An 18580-nucleotide genomic window follows, 5' to 3' on the forward strand; every position below is an offset into this window, starting at 1 on the left:
AATACTGAACTTTTACTTTATGTTGTATGTTGTATATTAGACAATCAAAATTCAGTATACATCATAGAATATAATCACATAATGGATTTGTTATCCACATAATATAATCACATAATGAATTATTACTATTTTTTAGTATATTCATGATAGAAACAATATAAAAGTTATAATATTTATTTATTAATTAATGTTAATATTAATATGAGAAAATTGCCATTTTGGTCCAATGACTATTGTAGTTGTGTTAACTGCTATCCACGACTTTCAAAAATGTTAATTGCGTACCTTCTCTATGCATTTTTTTCTCAATTCTGGTCACGCCGGCTAAATTGCCGGCCAAATGTGACCGGAAAATATTAATAAGCCAAATAAGAAGGGTATTTTAGTCATTTTACTCCACTTTTCCTTCTTCTCCGACAGTCCATTCAAAGTTGTCATCGTTGTCCTTCATGTCTCCATGTTCAGAAATGAAGTCTTTCTTCTTCGCAGCACTATTCTTCATCATCTCCATATTGTTTCTCCAACAAATTAAATCTCCTTCGCAGATGCCCAGAAAGGAGAAACAAATATTGTAGCCCGGAAAGGAGAATTTGAGAAGATATGCACGCACATCGAAGACACCATACAACAATTGCGGATCAAGTTCTTAGGACAATAATTTCTCTGTTGCCGCCGCCGTCCTTCATCTCCCCTTGTTTTGAAATTTGGATGTAATCTATACCGGAAAGAATGGGTTGGAGCTTGAACGGATCGGGAATAATAGACTTGGGAGAAAGCACTTCTGAATCTAAGTTATCCTTGGAGCTTAAACATTGTTTGCGGAAAAATCCGGAGATGAAAGAAAAGTTGAATATGGTAGGGTTGAATTCCATATGGGCTTGGCTCATATGGTACCTTCGTTCGTGACTAACACATCAAACAATACAACATCAATCTCGCAGCTATTGGACAATGCTAATTCCGCAAAGATGCAAGATGATATTGAGAATTTGAAGGCTTTTATGGTTTTTATGCAACAAAGATTTGATGTTCTTGAAAGTGAGAGAGCCGGTACTTCATCATCACACTCATCACAACTGAATTCAACTTGATATTGATTTTTCTTTCATGGATTACTATATTGTTGTTTAGACATTAATTGGGTATTAAGTACAAAATTTAATTTTTAGAACTACATAGTATTACTTTTATATTACAAATTATATTGTATTTTAATTTGCATATTAACATTTAAAATACAAATATTAGAATTTTAACAAAATAATAATAATTACCAAAATATCTAAAAAATAATAATTTAGCAGAATCGTTACGAAATATGATTTTAGTGATGGAATATTCATCGTAATTATGGCGATGAACATTGTGACAGAACGATTTTTGTTGCCCAAAACGCGACGGAATCATGACAGTGATTAGATCCGTTATTTTTTTACGACTAAAATTTGTAATGGAAAATAAACTTTGTGACGGAATATCTAGCGATGGAATCACTAAGGAAATTTGTTTCGTCATTTTCTTGCAACGTATTTGTGCAATAGAAGACAAAATTTGCAACAGCAAAGTTAGCGATGGAATCGTGATGACAACTTGTTTTGTCGTTTTTTTACTACGGAATTTTATGACGAAATACAAAATTCACAACGGAAAGGTTAGCAACGGAATCACGAAAAAAATTATTTTCGTCGTTATATTTCACGACATAAATATGCAACGGAATATGAGTTTCGCGATGGAATATTTTTTCACGCGATGGCGACAGAAAGAAATATTTTTGTTGCCAAAACCACGACGGACTCGCAACGGAATGATTTTTGTCGCCTACTTTGCGACGGGAAATTCCATCACCATTTTTCGTCGCCACCGTTCGCGACAGATTATTTCCGTCACGAAATGAAATACAACAAGCTTTGACACTTCGGAATGAATTTCGTCGCGAAAATGAAAAATTCCGTCGCAAAACACGATTTGCAACAGAATTTTGCGTTTTCATGACGAAAAAATTCCGTCGTGAATCGTGATTTTTCTTGTAGTGATATGCAGTTGGATAGTAGATATGTGGTACCACATAATCGATACCTTCTTCTCAAATATAAGACACACATAAACGTGGAATGGTGTAACCAATCAAGATCAATCAAATATCTGTTCAAATATGTGAACAAAGGAAACGACAAGGTCACGACAGAATTTTACAAGAGTACTAATGATGAGAAATCAAACGAGGTTGTGGGTGAAATTATCATATATTATGATTGCAGATATGTTTAAGCGTGCGAGGCTGCGTGGCGACTTCAAAATTTTGACGTCCAATTAAGGTACCCACCTGTTGAAAGGCTAAGTTTCTATTTACCGGACTGTCAATATGTTGTGTTTGAGGATGATGATCAGATAGAAGATGTTCTAAATCAGCCGATAGTAAATCAAAGCATGCTCACCGCATGGTTTGAAGTTAACAAGAAATATGAGTCTGCTAAGGGGAGTTGCCTTATATTGACATGCCGAGCAAATTTGTCTGGAAGAAGGATATTAGAGAATGACATCCTAGGAAGAGGGGGCTTTCCATTGGACGAATATTTTACGTACCTCCGGGAAGTGGTGAAATTTATTACTTGAGATGTCTCTTGAATGTAGTTTGCGGTCCTACCAATTTTGAAGACATCAAGTCATTTAATGGTGTGATATACCCAACTTTTAGAGATCCATGCTATGCAACAGGGCTGTTAGATGATGATAGAGAATACATTGACGCAATAAATGAAGCAAGTCATTGGTCTACTGCCCAAGCAATGAGGAAATTGTTTGTCATATTACTAACCTCAAACTTGGTGAATCGGCCGTAGAACATGCGGAATCAAGTGTGGCATCACCTATCAGAGGATGTACAATTTAAGAGACGAATATATCTGCAAGAAATGGATAATTCTTTAATTTTTTGTAAACTCATCTTTAATATTTGAATTCTAATATTAATTCGAACTTTTAAATCAACAATGCTCTAATTTTTCAATTCTCCAAATGCAGATTTGTGTTTGTCTGATGATGAGAAGAAAATTTTGGGATTGATTGAAATAGAGCGTTTGTTACAGTTGTACAACAAGTCTTTGAAAGATTACCCCCAAATACCAATTCCAAACTATGATGATGCATGGCGAATGGATAACCGTTTTTTGTTTGATGAGCTTGCGTATTACCGCCAGGCTTTACGACAGGACAGTGAGAAAATGGAAAGGCAATTAACTAATGAGCAAATAGTTGTATAGCATACAATTCTAAATGATCTACAACAACACAACGGTGGTTTGTTCTTTGATTACGAATATGGAGGTACATGAAAAACATTTGGTTGGAAAGCATTATCTGCAAAAATACGGTCCGAGGGAGATATTGTCCTAAATGTAGCATCCAATGGTATTGCATCATTGCTATTACCAAGAGGCTGGACTGCACATTCAAGGTTCGCAATACCAATTGCAGTTAACGATGACTACACATGCAACATTAGTCAAGGCATTCACTTAGCGGAATTGTTGATCAAGGCCAAACTAATAATTTGGGATGAAGCACCAATGATGCACAAACACTGCTTCGAGTCACTGGACAGAACCATGCGTGATCTAATGCGATTCAGCGATCCTCATAGCGTTGACAAAACATTCGGGGGAAAGATTGTGGTCTTAGGTGGTGATTTCGGACAAATATTACCAGTGGTGCCCAAAGGTTCAAGACAAGATATTGTTTCTGCTGCAATCAACTCTTCCTACTTGTGGAAATCATGTAAGGTGCTTCGATTAACAAAGAATCTACGTCTTAATACTAGGGAACCAGGTGTTGATATGCAAAATATTCACCAATAGCATTGTAACCCCTCGGTTTTTACGGCATAGTTAAAATTCGAGAATAGCGATATAAATTTTTTTTAAAGCTATGACATTTAAGAGAAGACTGTTTGGTGCTCGAAAATAATTTTTGGATTAGTTATCAATAAGCTGCGAACTACGTACCGGTCTCGAACCGAGAAATTTTAAGGATATAGATTCAGTTCGAATTTTCTAGAATTGGGATTATTAAGTATCATACGATCAAGCCTGAATTTCTAGTTAGTTCAAGGAAGATCTTAAATGGACTGTAAGGGATAAATTGTTACGGACTCTGAACCTAGATTTGGCGGATTACCGGAAAATTTCCAAAATTGGTGATTTGCGACGGGAATATTTTTACGATAATTTTGGTATTAGAATTTTCCCGAATTAAGTTATAATCCTCCGAACATTCATCTGATTTAAGCATAAACTGGCCAATTAGATTTGAGATCTTGTAAGGACTTCATGGAGTGTTGACATGTGGCAAGTAAATCTAAGTTGGATTGAGCAATTAATGAGGCATTAATGGAAGTATGGCCTAGTTGCACTTGTTACTTGTAGTTCAAGAACAAAATCACACCAAGATCACCTATCTCTCTCTCATTTTCGGATTTTACACTTAGAGAAAGAAGAAGAGAAATAATTTTAGTCTTCCATTGTGATCAAGGAGCACCAAAATATTTTTCTTACTCAAGGATTAAGTGTAAGTAAGATCTTAGACTATGTTAGATTTATTCATCTCTAGAACTTAAGTGTCAATGTTTAGTGCATGAAAATATTGTTGTTATGGTGATGTTTTTAGGGGCTTTGGATTCGAGGGAAGATCTAACACTTCTACGGTTCTAGAAATCTTCTATTGAGGTAAGGAATCCCTTAAGTTGGCCCAATCACTTGAAGGTAGACAATTGCTAGGAAATTACATGATTAGGAATTTTTACATGAAAATTATGTGCTATGTTATAGATCTAAAAGTTGGCTCAAATTCTCTACCTTGATTTTTGGTAAATTTACTAGGCATGTCCATAGCTAATTTATGCATGTATATGTTGTATTTATGCCCATATAGGTTTATACTTGTGAAAATAGTGAAAAGAAATAAGGATAGTCTCTGGCAGTAACTTCCGAGATTTACTGGGAAAAATCGGTAAGGTATTTTGATCCCATTTTTTTTAGACATGTAGTTCTATAAGTGTAGAACCCGCATATAAAATTTCATAATGATTGGAGTAGTATAAGTATGGTTTTCGAATTTTTTTCCAAAACTGGTCCAGAGAGAAAAACTCTGGACAGCACACTGCCAAGGGCAAAAATGTAATTTTCTGTGTCTATTCGTGGATCAAAATGACCAAAACTTTTTATGGACATCAAGTACTATAAGTTGGGGTTCTACCATAAAAATTTCAAGTGAAAAAGAGTTCGGGAACTATTTTTACCGGCTCAATCTTTCGGATTGCGCCAAGCTGAAATTTTCTGAAAAAGGATGGTTAGAAACAATTTTGACAAATATTATTTTTGTGCATTATATTAACGTGGAAGATAATTATGTTTTGAACATTATTGTGACTCCTGTACTTGAATTTCTGTGATGTGACTAACACTAACCTAAGTATGTGGGTTGGGGAAATATACTTGAATAAGTATATTGGTTATGGAGTCATGTGGTAATAATTAATGAAGGTGAGGGAGTCTGTACGATTAATCGGTACTGCAGAGAGAAGTCTATTCGCTGAGTGTTGGGTGAATTAAACGTGGATGTGTTGTGTACCCCACGTGTGACTTAAGCGTGGATGTGTTGTGTACCCCACGTGTGAATTAAACGTGGATGTGTTGTGTACCCCACTTGTGAATTAAACGTGGATGTGTTGTGTACCCCACGTGTGAATTAAAAAGTGGATGTGTTGTGTACCCCACTTGTGAATTAAAGGTGGATGTGTTGTGTACCCCACCTGTGAATTAATGGTGGGAGTTGTGTACCCCACGGGTGATGTGCGAGAGCTAACTGTCGGGTGTCCTAACAGTTGTGTGGGCGTTGTGTACCCCACGGGTGAATTAATGGCTGTGTTATGTGCCGAAATTACTGATGTAATGTGAAATTTGCTTGTTGTTAGACTGCTTGCAGGTAGACTGCGATTACTGGGTAACGTTTACCTTACCTTATTGTATTACTAATTGTGGTTTCGAAAACCTTTGTTTATTTTCGAGTGATCATGGATATCCTTACTTAGTCGTCGCGCTAACTACACTTCGTTGTGTCATTTATTAGATGCAGTCTAGCGTGGGCCCCTATGGCCGATGAGCTCTGAATAGGATGGGAGTCGAGGTTGAAGATTACTCTATCCTAGAATAGACACTCTGGAAGGATTATTTCCATATGTACATATCTGGATATTGATATGGTTATTTGAGGTTGTAAGTTTAGCCTTAGCGTTTAGGTATAGGAAAGATACCTAAGCGTGGCGGTAACACCCAGCTTTCTGCTGGTTAGACGCTTCCGCAATGTATTATATTTTAAGGATTTTGTAATAAATCCAAGATGTGAAAATTGGGGTGTTACAATCATCATGGTTAGCTGCTATAGGAGATGGAACATTAGGTGGACCTAACAATGGTTATGCAAAGGTCGAAATTCTTTCCGAAATGTTGTTGCCATCTGCTGGTGACCACATTGCCTCAATTGCTAATAGTGAATTTCCAATGTTCAAGGAGGGAGCTCACCTTCTCCGATTGAGAAGGAGCCCTAGATCTGGGTTGCCATCTCCGATTGAGAAGGCGACCCAGATGGGTCTCCTTCTCCCTCCTCGGTGATCGGCGATCAGTCGCCGGTCACTTTTTTTTTTTCCTAAAAAGCTTTCGAAATGTTGCCTGAAACCTAATGACTTGTGATAGCAGGCAAGGTTGTAAAAGGCACTAGGCGCCAAGGGGAGCTCGATTTCGGTTTTATTTTTCCAATTTTGATTTTATTTTATTTTATTTTATTTTATTTATTTATTTATTTTCGTTAGTCTAAACATTAATCAAGTAAACAGTCTATTAGTCTTCATAGTGCCTAAGCCATTAACTTTTTTTAATTGATTTCCCTTCCCAATAAAGTAGCCCTCCCTTTCCCAATAAACATATATCTTCCCATGCCATTAATTTTTTTAATTGACTTTCCTTCCCAATATAACACATTGAGATCTGAGATCTTGGAAAAGTGGAAAACAAGTCTCAGACCAACTTTTCTAAGTCTCAATGCATTCAGTCCAATTTCGGAGACTGAATTGCATTCGCCCCAAAAGTTAAAATAAACAATTCTCTTGTCACTTGCGACTGGCGGAGGCGACCGGCGGAGACGGAGGCGGAGGCGACCGGCGGAGACGGAGGCGGAGGCAACTGGCGGAGGGTTGAGACTGCTTCAGCAGCGGAGGCAGAGGCGACCGGTGGAGGGTTGAGACTGCTTCGGCGGCGGACTGCTTCTACTTATGCTTCTGTGTTTTGCGTTCTGTGTTATGCGTTATGATGATTTGAAGAAAAAGGAAAAAAAAACAAGGGGCTGAGACGGGGCGGCCGGCTAGGTGGTATAGGCGCCTGGCTGCGGAGGATGTCGATTCCAGCCTTCCTCGACGCGGCCGGGCACCGCCTAGCGCCTAGGCGGGATTTTTACAACACTGATAGGAGGTCATTAATCTGTTTTTGGGCTTTATTGCATCAAAATAGATTGTTTATGGGTGTAATTGCACATTTAAAAAGTTTAGTGAGCTAATTGACTTTTGAGCTAAAGTTCGATGGTCTATTTGACCATTTTCCCTTCCTTTAAAAATATGCATATTTTTTTGGTATCAAATCTCAAAGGTCGAAATAAGTAAGCACTTTCAAACAATAATATTAAGTTAAAATATATTATAAAATTACTTATTTTATTTTTTATTTTTATTTTTTCACTTGTTTAAGTTTCGGTTTTTCTGTCGGTCGTTGATGTTTTTTTTCAAGAAAATCAATAACCGATTCTCGAAATAATTGAAAATTTTTGAACTAGAAAATCGATAACCAATTTTTCAGGCAGTTTGATTATCGATCGATAATCAATTTTTTGGGCAGTTCGATTATCGATCAATTGTTTTTTGGTCGGTTTGGTTTTATTTTATTTTATTGACCCCTAGTCCACACAATGTTATGTGCATTATAATAAAAAGTATATTTTTAATATACTAAAAGTACATTATTTGTGTATTGAATGTACATTATATAGAATAATGTATTTTTAATATTCAAATAATATACTTTTCCTGAATGTAATTTGAGTTATAGTATATTAGTATGGTTCGCAGAATAATGATTGGTTAAAATTAATATATTATTAGTGTATCTTCTATATGGGAGTGCAATAAGGTGCAACAAGATAATAAAGAATGATTTTATTCATTAAGCTTAACATTTTGGCTCTAAAATTATTGTTGCCGTTATTTTCTTATCTTAAATTCAAAACAAAAATAATCCTTAGTGTTAAATCTATGCCAGTTTCCTAAATCCATAATTGAAACAATTCATTGGGATACCGTTAACAGTACTCAAAAATAATTGTTGTCGTTATTTTCTTAAATTCAAAACAAAAACAATCCCTACCGTTAAATCTAGTTTCCAAAATCCAAAACTAAAAAGCAATGGAAAAAGTGTCAAATAGGCACTGAACTTATCGCTTTTGTGCAATTGGGCCATTGAATTAAAAAAGTGTGCAATTCAACCATCAAACAAGCAAAATTTGTGCAATTGGACCATTTTTACAAATAATTTCTGATAAAATCCAATTATATTACTAACATATATGTATTAAGAGTGACATTTTCTTCTACCATACTTAGTTGGGAGTCAATATTGAAATATTTTTAATTCAAATTGAATTAAAATTTTTTGTAAAAATGGTCCAATTGCAGCCTTTCTCATCATCAGACAAACACAAATCTCACCGCTCACTCATTCTTCGTTGAAACCTTTCTCACTCACTTTCTTCAGCCTTCAAATTCACCGCTTTCTCACTCCCACTGATAACTTGAAGCCTTTCTCACTTACTTTCTTCAATCTTCAAACTCAACGCTTTCTCACTCGCATTAAGTTTCTTCATTGAAATTCCAGATTGTTGGGCGATATGAAGATTCCACCTAGGCTTCGCCGACTCCGCCAGTGCCGCCACTCCTTCGGGCTACACCAAGTTCACTTTCACGGCAACAACATCTTGGTCACCGTCACCAAGAGAGCCGCTGAGGTCGATGAATGGGTTAACGAGATCCTTCACAATTACTGTCATGCCCTTCACAATCTCGTCGTTGGCCTCGACATTGAGTGGCACCCATGCTCTGAAGGGGAACACAACCCGGCCGCTACACTGCAGCTCTGCGTCGGGGAGAGGTGTTTGATTTTTCTACTTTTGCACAAGGATTACATCCCCGTTCTCTCCTTGCCTTTCTAGCTCATCCGCGCTTCACCTTTGTGGGCGTTGGGGTTCAAGACGATGCCGACAAGCTTCTCCGAGATCACGGCTTGGCGGTCACAAATGTAGTTGATTTGCGGCGTCTGGCTCAGATGGTTTACGGTTCGGAAGAGTATAGGAGGATGGGTTTGAAGAAAATGGCATGGCGAATTCTAGGGAGAGTGATGGAGAAACCCCAGGAAGTGACTCTAAGTAATTGGGATTCTAAAAATCTTACTTTTCCCCAAATTGAGTATGGATCAATTGATGCTTTTGTTTCCTTTGAATTGGGTTTCAATTTGTTTGCCATGGCTTACACTCATCACATACAGTAGTAGTAGTTTAGTTGTTGATAGAAGAATGATAGGTACAATGATTTTGTAATTCTTGTGTTTACGATTCTTGTTGATAGAAGAAGAATGATAGGTACATTGATTTTGTAATTCTTGAGCTTAGAATTCTTGTTGATAGAAGAATGATAGGTACAATGATTTTGTAATTCTTGTGTTTACAATTCTTGTTGATAGAAGAAGAATGATAGGTACAATGATTTTGTAATTCTTGAGCTTAGAATTCTTGTTGATAGAAGAATGATAGCAATGAGACAACAGCTGATAAACAGTTTGCATGCATCTGCTAAAAGATTATACCATTTCTTACAAGGATGTGTATGTGCATGTTTTTATTGTTCTCTGCCTTTAACTCTCTGCAATTTCTTTTATACTATGTCTTTTTTCACTATGTTTTAAACTTATCTGCAGCTTAGTATGGTATATACCAAGTCTTTGTCACTATGTTTTACTAAGAAATGCAGAAAATTGACTGCTTATTGACCATGAATATAATGCCTCGGAACTTGTTTTATCTGATCTGTTGTATCTTATAAACCTGGTTATTTAGCTGCAAATTCTCAGCTTTTGTTTTCCATATATTGTCCTTGAGTGAGGAAAGAGAAAGACTAGGATAGTTCTTTTATGTCTCATTTGAACTCAATTCTTGAAGTTTCAAGTGCAACTTCATCAGAATGTACTGTGAACTGTGAAGACTTAGCTTGGAATTTTTTAACTCCTCTGTTAACTGCTAGCTTCATTTTGGTACTTTTTTTTTAATAGCTTGGAATTGTAATAGTATGGGCTGAGTATTGGAACAGTAAGGAAGTTACTTCAAGTCGTCCATGTGAAGTATGGAGTGCAGATGCATTTGTTGGGTGATTGATTGCTTAACAACTTTTATTGATTTTATAGTTGATTCTGCACTTCTTGAATGAGTTTATGGAATTGAGTTGTGGTGCAGGAGACTTTGAGGTCAGCTGTGCCAGTAGGTAGAATGATGATGAGTTATTACTTTAATGTAATTACAATGATTGTTGCAATATAATTGCAATTTGTGGCATTAGAAGGTAAAGGTCCAATCCCTGGTTGCCTCAAATGCAGGGGAAAAAATTGCAATGTGTTTGATACAAGCTTTGGTAACTTGTGTGAAGAAATTGTAGAGTATAACATTGGTAGATTAAAAATGTGGTTTGTTATTGAGGCTTAGTATAAATATAATCATTTTCTTAATTGCAAGGTATTTGATGCTAATTTTGGTAGTAAATGTGAAAATATTGCACAGGGTATGATGGTAAAATGAATTTGATGGTTTTGTTTAACTTGTTTTATCTGTTGTCTTATAAACCTGGTCTTTTAGCTGCACATTCTGTGCTTTTGTTTTCCAAATTGTCATCTTTCCTTGAGTGAGGAAAGGCTAGGATGTCTTGTGCTAATTAGAAGAAATAATATTCTGACTTAAACCAAAACCAAGTGGCTGGGTATTTTAATTGTCAAACGCATTCTGGATATATGTTTGTCGTATTTCACATTATTTAAAAAAAAAAAAACCTATCCAAATTAGGGATGTTTGATTTATTTTTAGGCATTCAATTTTATGTTAAACACATTTTGGATGTACATTTGACATAAAATTTAGTTTCCGAAAGTAATTAAAAATGGTGCCAAATGTATATGGCATATGCGTTTTTTACTTCAATTGACTTAAGCATTTGAGAAACAAATTCTTCCCATTTTTGCCTAAATTTCAAAATGTTCCCATTTTCGTCTTGGCCATATGAAATATTCCCATTTCTGTAAAAACCCCTTTTATTTATTCCCTCAAATTTTGGTATGGAGATGTCAAATAGTATATAATTCATTTTTAAGCAGTTATTTCTCATATATTGGTCCTGTAAATGTAAAAACTCAATACCCGAAGATCAAAATAATCCCTCTCTCTCTCTGAATGAGTGACAGGTTTTATTTCTTATTGACTTGTCTTTGTTGCAGTATGAGGACCCACAGAGGCAGGAGGCTGCTCGAAAGACAGTACCAACTGATAAGCTTGAGGAGAAAGCATTGATTTCATTGGCCAGGGTTAGATCTTAATCTGAATTTTTATGTATAATCTGTATACATAGTGCCTAAATTTTGAGGAATTTGGAAGATGAATGATGTTGGTTGCAAGAAGTTGGATACTGACATGCACTTAACATGGAGTTAGGGAAGCTTAAGTCCAGCTGTCCAATTTTAACATTTACATTTTTGTTCATTTATGGAGTACCATTGTCAGAAGTAACAGGAATTGAACACCTAAACATCTTCTTTCCAAATAAAGATGCCAACATAAGATGAAATATGAAAATGCTAGCATCACAAAACCCAGAAGTTGTAGGAAATATGAAATGAAAGCATATAGAGGATAAACCGATGTCTATGGAGAAGTAGATTTCATCTTTCCAATGAATATAGGCCATGTGTAACCATTGCAAACCTTGTGATGCACTAATAGAATAGAATATGCAGGTTATATGAATTTACTACTGCTATGATAACTGGTGTCAACTCTTGTGCTGTCTCCTGTCCTCATTATCTAGTGCTTTAGGAAGTAGGGCTCCTAGCTAGTAATGTAGTAGATACAAAAGCACCACAATAAGGCATGGGCCATTTGTTTTTATTTTCTGGTATAGCTGCAAAATTTGAGTTTATATATTCATTTTAACTTAGGAGTTTTGAAAGATGAGAGAGGAATATAGGATATTCATTCAACAGGAAAATAGTCCACAACCCAAGGAATATAGGATATTCATTCATGTGTATGTGTTTGCCTTCCAGCTTCTGCAACCCAAGGATGATGTAGGATAACGAAGCCAAACATTTGGTGATAGTCTTGCACTCTTGTGACATGAAAAGGAAGCAGAGACACACTTTAGTCTAATATTATTTTCTCTTAGTAACTAGGGCTTGTAGATAGTAAGCACCACAAGAAGCCATGGACATCTTTTCCTATATTGTAGTTTTTCTTGTATTTGGGCCTTGGTTTTAGATTCCACGTTTAGCATTACTACTTTGTTGGGATGCAACAACATAAGCATTATTTTGTTGGTATGCAATTGTATTACCTAAGAACTTCATTAATGGAGAATTGATCATATCACCACAAAAATGCTGATGTTTTGTTTCCACCATTATTGCATTTGACAGAATAGGCATTAGTGCCTGCTTGAAATTCTTTTTCCAGGAATTTCACAACTCCATCTCCTGTGTCATAGGATCATTCTGCAAGGGTCCAAATTTGTATTGACAGCTAAACTCCAACATTCTATGAGTTCACATAAACTAATTGATATATTTCATAAACCATGTTTTTTTATTTTGACTGCTTCTTGAAGGAGAGTATTTGTCTATATGTTGGTGTATATTGAGCCTGAAAGAGCAGTCCATTAGTTGCAACATGATGATTCTGGTTGTAGAGAGTCTGATCTGCTTGTTATCTGCAAACTAACTATTTTGAGCTCTTATAATGCCCTTATGGTATCTATTTAGGAGGGAAACTTTGAGCCAACAAAAAATGAACAAGACCATGCTTTCTTGCTGCAGCTTTTATTCTGGTTTAAGCAATCATTCAGGTGTGTTTCTTTAGTGCATGGTTGCTTTGAGATGTAATAATTTGTTTGATCAGTCAAATGAAACTGAATATCTATGCCCCCACCGAATTTAGCTTTCTTCTTAAAAGTCGGTTTGGCTGGACTTTGAGTAAGAGATTTTGCATGTTGGGTTGTGTATCATAGTATAAATACTTATGTTTCTTTATGTAGTTTTGAAATTGAGACCCAGTCTCATCATGCTTCAACTTTGCAATTGTTTATCCTTGCATACCATTTACAATTGCTGTAAGAAATAAGTGAGTTTCACCAATATTTTCCATTCTCCAATTTTCTAGAAAATTGTAAAATTCTCCGGTTAGCAAACAGGCCTTTAGGGGCTATGTTACTAAAGTCTCGTAAAATAAATCATAAGAATTGTGCTTATTTATATTAATCAATTTCAGGTGGGTAAATGAGCCTCCCTGTGATAGTTGTGGTAATGAAACTAGAAATGAGGGCATGGGCACTGCAAATCCTTCAGAACTGCAATATGGTGCTTCAAGGGTTGAACTTTATCGGTATGTTTAATAAAGATACTGTAATCCAGCTGATTTCTAGTTAATGGTTTCCATTAAATTTCTTTCTTTACTAATAACAGTATTATGTGATGTCATAAAGATTGCATATATGAATATATGCAATCACATTTCTGCCTTTTGGTAGAAAACCTCAAACAGTTTTCATAGTTGTTGGATATCAGATTAAGCTCTTTCATGATTCATGAATACTTTTCTCCATTTTTAATTTCCTTGCTATAGAACCATTGTTCTCCTACATGCCTTGCCCCCAGCTGAAAGAGGGGAAAAACTCAACTTCAATATGCTGCTTTTCTTATACAGTCCCTTTTGTTGTTGTTGTTGTTGTTGTAATTTCAAATCTCCATTGATGCCTATTGTGCTCAAATGTTACTCATTTTCCTTGATAAAATGAAATATTACTTTTCTCCAATTTTAATTTTCTTGTTGTAGAACCCTTGTGTCTCCCGTATGCATTGCCCCCCAGCTGAAAGAGGGAAAAAAACTCAAGTTGAATATGCTGCTTTTCTTATACAGTTACTTCTTTTTATTTTATTTATTTTTTTAAATCTAAACAGATGCCATTCATGCTCAAATGTTACCCGTTTTCCTCGATACATTGACACATTGAAGGTATTGCACTTTTGTTTGTGAAGAGGATTTCATTTTACAATTATTTTGACTGTCTTTAATTCTTCATATGCAGCTCCTGGAAACAAGGAAGGGGCGCTGTGGGGAGTGGGCCAATTGCTTCACACTCTATTGTCGAGCTTTTGGTTATGAATCACGCTTGGTAATATTTTTGCCCCTTTTTTCCAGAGTAAATCTACTAAATAAAATGTCCATTTCTATGTAAGTGTTGAGAGAGTTTACTACTAATACAAGCAGTGAAGATAGAAACAAATTATAAATGTATTATACAAAATTAGGAAACTATCCCAGCAAAATATTCATAGCTCATAGGGTCCCTAAAAATTAGGGATTCCACCACAAAATCTCCTAAACACATTATTTACAATAGGCTGCCCCAAAAATAATGTCACTCTGCTTTTCTTAATAAAGTAATATAAAGTTCAGAGAAATTAGTTATTCTAAATGGGTATTGTACATCAACAAAGTTGGTGACCCAAATTTGTTTCCATGTACTGCTACAATTGGCAAATTATACCATGCACCGTGGTGGACGTAACATTGTGCACCAGGAATTAAAACGGCGTCGTATTGTCCATTAGGCAGTAAGTGGACGTTATTTTGGGAATCACGTCCGTTTCCTCCGTTAACTTCCTAATATAAAAAAAAAAAAAAGAAACAGTAAATTTGAATTGTTTGTGTTGTGGCGGTTATGGCGATCTTCTTCTCCGATATGTGAACTCACAAATAACAAATCTGCAGTCGTAGCTCTTGGATTCTCAGGCATTAGGATATGCAAGGCGTCAATTCGCAGCAGGATTTGGTTGCGACTGAAGAACTCGATGATCCGGTTGGATTGTCTATTTCAGGCGATCGTAATCCAGGTTTTTTATGTTTGATTTTGTGATTTTGTTTGTGTTTATGAAAATCATTGAATTCGTATGTTTTGATTCGAGTGTTTTGATTATATGATACTGGTTTTAGGATTGTTTTATGATACAACTATGCGATTGGGAGGGTAGAAGATGAGTTTTGTGTATTTGTGTGGATATTATGTGTATTTTTTAATGAACTGTGAGTATTTCAGGCAATGTTTCTGTGTATTCATTGTAGTTGTATGTAAAATAGAGGGTGTATTGTGTTTTGTGTATCGAATGTCAGTCTGGTGGATTTTTGTGTGTTTTTGTGAATATTTTGTGTATTCTTTGAATTCAGTATGTGTATTGTGGTCATAGAGTTTGTGTATTCATGTTAGTTGTAATGTAAACACAAGGTGATGTGTGTTTTGTATTTTGGTTTTCCAATATTCTGTGTATTCTAGTTATACACTATGTGTATTGTAGGCATGCATTCTGTGTATTGATTGTAGGGGTACTTAAACATTGTGTTTTTGCAGCTGATCAGGACTTGTTAGGGGTGTCAGTGAGTTCTATTGATGAAGCATATGAGGTTTATAATGATTATGCTTTCAGGCTAGGTTTTAGTGTGATGAGGGGTAAGCAAAGATATAGTGCTGGTACAAAACAATTGAAGATGAAGGAGTTTAATTGTTCAAAGTCTGGGTTTAAAAGGGTTTTAAGAAAGGGAAGTTATTTAAAAGTTGATGTACGGACAGGTTGTCGTGCATCTGTTCAATTTGATTTAGATGGGAATGGGATGTGGACTGTGACAAAGCACCAGAAGCTTCATAATCATGAGTTTGTTCCAACGACCAAGAGTTACCTTCTACGGTCACATAGATCAGTGTCCAGAAATCATCTTTCCTACCTAAAGGATTTGAAGAAGAGCGGTGTTTCTGTGGCTAATGGTTTACGGTTTCTTAAAACACAATCAGGGGGGTCACCACTCGTTGGTTTTACAAGCAGAGATGCATATAACTCGCTGTGCACTGATGTATTGAACAATTTGGATGGAACCGACTCAAACACATTAATTGAAATATTTAGACAAAGGCAGTCAAGTGAAAAAGATTTTTTCTTTGATTTCGAAGTGGATGATGAATCAAGGTTGTGCAGCTTTTTTTGGAGAGATGAGAAAATGATGCGAGACTATGAATTGTTTGGAGATTTGTTAGTTCACGATACGACGTATCGTACTAACAAATATGATATGATTTGTGGTCCATTCGTTGGTATGAACCATCACTGTATGAACATCATGTTTGGATGTAGTTTTTTGTTGAACGAGAGGATTGAGTCGTTCGTATGGTTGTTTAGGTCATTTTTAAGATCAATGAATGGGAAAAGTCCCCAAAGCATAATGACCGATCAATGCGCTACCATGGCTGTTGCTATTTCCCAAGTTTTTCCAACCTCAAGACATCGCCTATGTATATGGCATATCGGTGAGAATTCAAAGAAGCACATTAAGGGATTAAGAAATCAAAAAGATTTTCTAGACATATTCAATTGTTTGTTGAAACATACCGATACAGAGGCAGAGTTTGAGCTTTATTGGACAAGGTATGCTTTCATTAAACATTCTGTCTATTGGTGATGGTATTTATGTTTATTTAGTTATAGTATTCTGTGTATTATATTTTTTCCCAATTGCTTGCATTAGTATACAGAGTTGGCAATACTCACACAGATTATGTGTATTCTCTTGATATATTCTGAGTATTGTAGTTATAGAGTATGTTTATTCTATTGATTATGTGCTTTCATTCCCATGCCTTCATATATGATAATACTCCCCTTATATTCTGTGTATTCAAATGAATGATCCTGTGTATTTGTATATGAGAGTCTGTGTATGCATTATAGTATATGAATAGGTCTAGTTTAATATATGTTATGGTATTTCAGGATGGTCACAACATACAAATGTCATAATAATTCTTTGATTGAAAATTTGTATCAATGTAGAGAAAAATGGTGCCCTGCATTTAACAAAGATTATTTTTCTGGTGGTATTTTATCTTCACAAAGGAGTGAAAGCACAAATCACTCTATTTCTAGAAGGTTATCCAAGACTGCTGGGCTATGTGATTTTTATAGCTCCTTTGTTGGTGTTGTTTCGGAGTGGAGGAGTAGAGAGAACGGGGAAGATGTCCGGTGTTCCCAAGGTGTACCTACAATGGCTATGGATCACATTAAGATTTTTTCACACGCTAGGGATATTTACACGATTGAGATATATTACTTGTTCGAAGAGCAGTTTTTGAAAGGGGCATCATGCTATCAAGAGTGTGCTCTATTTGAAGGTGGTGTGTATAAGTATCACGCCTGGAGGCCGGAGATTGATATTATTAGGCATGAAGTGATTTTTAACGTTAGAGAGTTAGATATTTGGTGCAGTTGCAAGCTGTTCACTGAAACCGGGATCTTATGTTGTCACTGTGTACGCATTTTAAACGTGCATTGTGTTTCTGAAGTTCCAAATAAATATATTATGAAGAGATGGACTAAAAAAGTTTTGGAAGACGAGAATGCTGGTATTATCCCCCCATCTCAGTGCTTTAATGTTCCCTCTTCTGTTTGGACTTTAGAGACCACTAGGAAATTTCAGAAGTTGGTTGTTTATTGCCAAGAAAACAGCGAAACACGCAAAATTTTTGAGCAAGCAGTGTTAGATGCCAAGAGAAAAGTTGAAGATGAGTATGACCCTATTTTCTTCGAAGGTGAAGATTGTGATGTGGAATCGTCAAGCGGTGTTATAAAGGATCCATCAGACAGGCGGTTGAAAGGGTTACGTAATAGGAGGGTGACTAGTGTGATTGAAAAGAAATACAAGAAAGCAAGGGGTCGAAAGCAGCTTGCTCATATAGCTGCATCTAAAACAAAATCGGTGGGGCAGTCTCAAGTTGAAGATGCTATTTCTAATATTGCTGGTAATGGATATCTGGTGCATCCAATGTCTGGAGGTTCAATTTTTTGTCATTTTAGGTCAAATGCAAATCAAGAGGAGAATCAGAGTGTGTCTTAATGTCTATATGCATTCAAATGATATAGGTTGATTTCTGAGTAGGTTTTTGTTTGTTAGTTTTGTTTCTTTCAAGATATGCAGTTGTACTTTCTATACACAAAACTATTACAAGTAATACACAGACTGTTTCCGCAGGATACACAGAATTATTTACGACAACAAGAGAAACCATTTGGTGTTATTTCTTTATATTGCACTCTGTAATACACAGAGTGATACTATGTAATACACAGAACAATACTGC

General features: G+C 35.9%; 2 protein-coding genes and 1 pseudogene across 2 annotated transcripts; all 3 read left to right on the forward strand.

Annotated features, from left to right (window-relative positions):
• Positions 1-8804: 8804 nt before the first annotated feature.
• LOC116030707 lies at positions 8805-9864 on the forward strand (annotated as a pseudogene).
• Positions 9865-9905: 41 nt separating this feature from the next.
• LOC116029733 lies at positions 9906-14644 on the forward strand. The gene is made up of 9 exons (XM_031271776.1): positions 9906-9974; positions 10068-10076; positions 10551-10610; positions 10706-10774; positions 10876-10929; positions 11628-11714; positions 13164-13246; positions 13669-13782; positions 14486-14644. The coding sequence occupies exons 1-9, from the start codon at positions 9906-9908 to the stop codon at positions 14574-14576; spliced, it is 636 nt and encodes a 211-aa protein (XP_031127636.1). The 3' UTR covers positions 14577-14644.
• Positions 14645-16689: 2045 nt separating this feature from the next.
• LOC116029734 (protein FAR1-RELATED SEQUENCE 1-like) lies at positions 16690-18336 on the forward strand. The gene is made up of 4 exons (XM_031271777.1): positions 16690-16753; positions 16844-16871; positions 17277-18114; positions 18208-18336. The coding sequence occupies exons 1-4, from the start codon at positions 16690-16692 to the stop codon at positions 18334-18336; spliced, it is 1059 nt and encodes a 352-aa protein (XP_031127637.1).
• Positions 18337-18580: the final 244 nt, after the last annotated feature.

This window comes from Ipomoea triloba, chromosome 9, assembly GCF_003576645.1.
Source record: "Ipomoea triloba cultivar NCNSP0323 chromosome 9, ASM357664v1".
Classification (NCBI taxonomy): Eukaryota; Viridiplantae; Streptophyta; class Magnoliopsida; order Solanales; family Convolvulaceae; genus Ipomoea; species Ipomoea triloba.

Coding starts and splice junctions, on each gene's coding strand:
- LOC116029733 (XM_031271776.1), top strand. CDS start 9,906: ATGAGACAACAGCTGATAAACAGTTTGCATGCATCTGCTAAAAGATTA. Junction 11,715..13,163: donor CATTGATTTCATTGGCCAGG/GTTAGATCTTAA, acceptor GTATCTATTTAG/GAGGGAAACTTTGAGCCAAC. Junction 13,247..13,668: donor TGGTTTAAGCAATCATTCAG/GTGTGTTTCTTT, acceptor AATCAATTTCAG/GTGGGTAAATGAGCCTCCCT.
- LOC116029734 (XM_031271777.1), top strand. CDS start 16,690: ATGGCTGTTGCTATTTCCCAAGTTTTTCCAACCTCAAGACATCGCCTA. Junction 16,754..16,843: donor CCTATGTATATGGCATATCG/GTGAGAATTCAA, acceptor ATACCGATACAG/AGGCAGAGTTTGAGCTTTAT. Junction 18,115..18,207: donor AAGGGTTACGTAATAGGAGG/GTGACTAGTGTG, acceptor TCGGTGGGGCAG/TCTCAAGTTGAAGATGCTAT.